Here is a 4,021-nt window from a genome sequence, read left to right as displayed (position 1 = left end):
GCTAGGGCTCGGGCGCTGTGGGGCCGATTCGCTCTGCAGGCTCCAGTTCAAACCTGCAGCCCGTGCCCTCGTCAGTGGTCCGGCCTTACACTCCCGCCGGGGGCACGGGGGCAAGGCCACCAGGGCAGGACCCCTGGGAGGCCATCCCTGTGTCCCGACGGCTGCTCTGGGGCAGGAGGTGCCTCAGACACCCCCAGGTGGGCAAACGCAGGCCACAAGCCGTGCAGGGCGCTCGGGCCTCTGCCTGGATGGGGCCGTCCCCGTGTTTGGCCAGGAGACCGCTGTGAGGTGACGGTGTTTCTCCAGAACCCGTCCTCACCCCTGCGGGCCGCATCCCACAGACACCCAGGGAGTGGGGCGCCGGCTGTCCCCCCACAGGCCCTGTGTGTGCCAAGGGGTCGCGGGAGCCGGTGTTGGGCAACAGGACAGGAGCTCAGAGCAGGAGAGAGAGCAGGGCTCTGGGGGCGGGAGAAGCCCAAGGCTGGGTCAGGAGTGTGCGCAGGTGTACAGAGGTGTGTGGTGCGTGTGGTTATGTGTAGGTGTCCACGGTGTGTGCAGGTGCTCGATGCCTCTGTCGGGGCTGCCCCATCTATGAGATGCTGGCTGCTCTGGCTGAGAAGCTGCCTGGGTGTGGGCAGGAGCCAGTGCCACTGCCGCTCAGGGCCAACACCTGTGCAGGCTGGGGGCCCGGGAATGGTGTCCCGGGGGGGACCCCTGTGCAGGCTGGGGCCCGGGAACGGTGTCCATGGGGGGACCCCTGTGCGGGCTGGGGGCCGGGAACGGTGTCCATGGGGGGACCCCTGTGCAAGCTGGGGGCCCGGGAATGGTGTCCCTGGGGGGAACCCTGTGTGGGCTGGGGCCCGGGGACGGTGTCCATGGGGGGACCCCTGTGCAGGCTGGGGGCCCGGGAATGGTGTCCCTGGGGGGAACCCTGTGCAGGCTGGGGGCTCGGGGACGGTGCCCCTGGGGGGACCAGTCCTGGCTGAGTTGCCAGGTGAGAGCTTGGGCAGGATGGCCAGAAAGGCTGGGAAGATTCTGTGGCTGGCAGAGCCCTGGCTTCTCTGGGCAGAGGGGTGACCGCTGCTGGGGCCCTGTCTCCTCTGCAGACGAGATGAACGACCAGCAGAACACCCTCTCCTACGTCCTCATCAACCCCCCGCCCGACACGAGGCTGGAGCCCAACGACATCGTGTAAGTGCCAGTCCCGGAGCCGTGTGGGCACCTCCACGCTGGGCATCCGGCCCACACGCTGGCTGCCTTGTGTGGGGGCGGCATTGACACCCAGGGCCCCCGCCCCGCCCGCAGGTATCTCATCCGCTGCGACCCCCTGGCCCACGTGCCCAGCAGCGCCCAGAGCCGCCAGAACAGCTGCAGCAACAGGCTGGCCTCCTGCAGCCCCAAGACGCGTGATGAGACGCAGCTCTGAGTCGGCGCCCGCCCTGCTCACTGGCACGCAGGGCGATGCATGAGCGGCATGTTCTGGCCCAGTACTGCCCGCCGGCCGGCCCGCCCGCCCGAGGCTGCTCCAGAAACGTGACTAAGGAGGCCTCCCCTGGGTGAGGGAGACCAGGCGGAAGCCTTTTTAACCTGTTTTTACGAAGCTGCACGGTCCGTGTCCGCACGAACGTACCTACACAGCTGTGACCGGGTGGCGTGGAGCGGGGACGGAGCTGCGGACGCTGTCCCTGGCCCCGACGCACACAGGATGGGAGAGCCGCCGCCCACTGAGCCCGTTTTCATGTCCACTGTGGGCCCGGCTGGTCTCGGGCACAAGGTCGCAGGGTCTGGGTCACGGATGGAGCTCCAGCACCTGCAGCCGGCAGCCCCGTCCACAGGAAACTCAGAAGCACAGGGGCCCCCGGCTCCACCAGGAGCCCAAGGGCGGGCGGCTCTGGACAGCTGTTGGGGGAGAGGTGGGCCCCCAGGAGACCCCCAGAGGGGCCCTGGACACACGGGGCTCCCGCAGCCGAGACTTGGGGCGGGGGAGAAGGCATTTCCCATGGGACTCTGCAGCCCCGCATCTGCGGGCACCGGGCGGACAGGCTCCCCAGCCTGCTCGACGCCCTTTTAGCCCTGACCTGAAGCACAACCCGGCCGCTGGGCTGCTGGCCGCTGGGCTGCTGGCCACGTCGCTGGAATCAGAGGGTTTCTCTTTGAGGGCGGGGCTCTGGGTGGGGCCGCCTGCCGGGTGCCCCTGTGGTTCCCTCGGGACTGTGACTGAGGTTTGCGTGGTCAGTGCCGGAACCTTCTATTAAACGATGCTTTCTGCAAACACAAGGCTGGTTGTCTCGCTCCTGCGGGCGGCTTCGCGCTCCAGGCCTGGTCGCCCCTCCCAGCTGCCCAACTGCACGTTAGAAACACCTGCTGTGGCTCCCACCCCTCCCGGGACCGCAGGGAAGCCCACCCCCAGCACATGCCACTGGCTGGGCGCCTGGAGCAGGAGGCAGGGCCTCGAGGTCCCTGCAGCTGGGCAGCAAGTCAGGGGAGGGGAGGGCTCCCTGGCGAGCCCTGGGGTGGGCACAGGGACCCCGGGTGATGCCCGCAGCTGTGTGGCTTGTGCTGGGTGCAGCCTGGGCATTCGGGCAGGGCCACCTGGGGGGACGTGGGCCCAGCTGCCAAGGGAAAAGCCCGACTCGGCTCCAGGAGGGGGTGGGAGAGGGACCAGCCCCGAGGGTGGTTGCAGGCCCCCGAGTAGCCGTGCTGGGGGCATCAGGAAGGGGCTGGCAACGGGGTGGGAGTCTCAGAGCCCTGGATGGCGTGAGGGCTGCGAGTGTGCAGTAGGGAGGCCTGAGGCCCAGCCCAGGAGGGTCAGTGGCTTCTGGGTCCCCTCTGGCGCCATCACCTGCAGCAGAGCCCCCCACCTCCTGGCACCCCTGCCCCAGGTCCCTGTGAGGGGAGGGGACCTGCCTGTTCACTGGCCGGGCCTCCATCTGGTGCTCAGCCCCGGCCCCCACACTGGGAAGACGCGTCCTGGGAGGTCACCTGACTCGAGGCCATTGGGGCTTGGGTGCCCCTCACACCGAGGGACATGTGGGCCGAGAGGGGAGAGGTGAAGACGCCCAGAGAGGCTGCCGTCGGTCCCGCCCCCTGGGAGCCTGTCTGGGCCCAGAGGCAGCCGCCCCTCCCTGAACCTCCTCTCCACCCTGGTGCACTCCCAATGGCCTCAAAGGTGCCTTTCTTTTGGGGGCTCAGGTCTGAGCCCCGTGAGCTGCAGGCTGTGATGGGTGAAAGCCTCAGGAGTCGTGGATTTTCTCCTCGTCCCTGAGGGCTGGGTGGGCCCAACAGCTTGCAGGGTGGACACCAGCTGGGGTCCGAGGTCCAGGCGGCAGCCGAGTGGCTCCAAGTCCAGGACCTGAGTCCACCTACCTGGGGCCTCGCGGGCTGGGGCTGGGCACACTTCCTGGCATTCCCGGCCCAGGGCTGGCCAGGCCCCCTCCATCCCCAGCGAGGTTAGCAGAAGCGCCCAGGGTGGGCCCTGGCCTGAGCCTGTCCACCAGGCCCTGCAGTGTCCGCCTGAGTTCCCAGCGCTGCAGGGCCTTCCACTGGGCTCTGGCCGCAAGCACTGAGCTGGGGAGGACACGTTGTGTCTAGATGGGCAGCCCCAGGCCTGGCCGAGTCCGGGGCCTGCAGAGGCTGACCTGGGGGGTGGCTTGCACAGGTGGACAAACCGCATCGAGAAAGGCCCGGAGTTTGGTGGGGACATCCTCCCTGGACGGGAGGAAGGGGCCGGCCTGGGGACAGAGCGGGTCCCTGGGAAAGGCTGTCAGCCCCGGGAGCTGGTGTTGGGACCTGAGCAGGAAGGTGAGCCAGATCAACACACATGTGCGTCATAAAAAGCAAGTTGTTCACTTTATTACAGATTAGTGCTTTCGTAAAATAAATATCATAGAATATCAAACAGACAGTGAGGGACAGCACGCTGTGCAGAGCGTGTACCAGAGTTCACGGGGCCTCCCACCGCACTCGGGTGGCCGCATGCACGATGTGACCAGCGGCCCCTGGGAGCTGGGGAGACGGGGGG

The 4,021-nt window shown here is 67.9% G+C and overlaps 1 protein-coding gene across 1 annotated transcript in view; it reads left to right on the top strand.

The window, feature by feature from the left end:
* KCNT1 (potassium channel, sodium activated subfamily T, member 1) overlaps positions 1-2,277 on the top strand; it is a 43,966-nt gene extending 41,689 nt beyond the window's left edge. The window contains exons 30-31 of the mRNA XM_014529664.1: positions 1,107-1,191; positions 1,306-2,277. Coding sequence (XP_014385150.1) covers positions 1,107-1,191; positions 1,306-1,426 — 206 coding nt within the window. The 3' untranslated portion in view covers positions 1,427-2,277. The remainder of the gene's footprint in view (positions 1-1,106; positions 1,192-1,305) is intronic.
* Positions 2,278-4,021: the final 1,744 nt, after the last annotated feature.

Source organism: Myotis brandtii, unplaced genomic scaffold, assembly GCF_000412655.1.
Source record: "Myotis brandtii unplaced genomic scaffold, ASM41265v1 scaffold691, whole genome shotgun sequence".
Lineage (NCBI taxonomy): Eukaryota > Metazoa > Chordata > Mammalia > Chiroptera > Vespertilionidae > Myotis > Myotis brandtii.
Note: the sequence above shows the minus strand (reverse complement) of the source record. Positions and strands in the feature narration are given on the sequence as shown.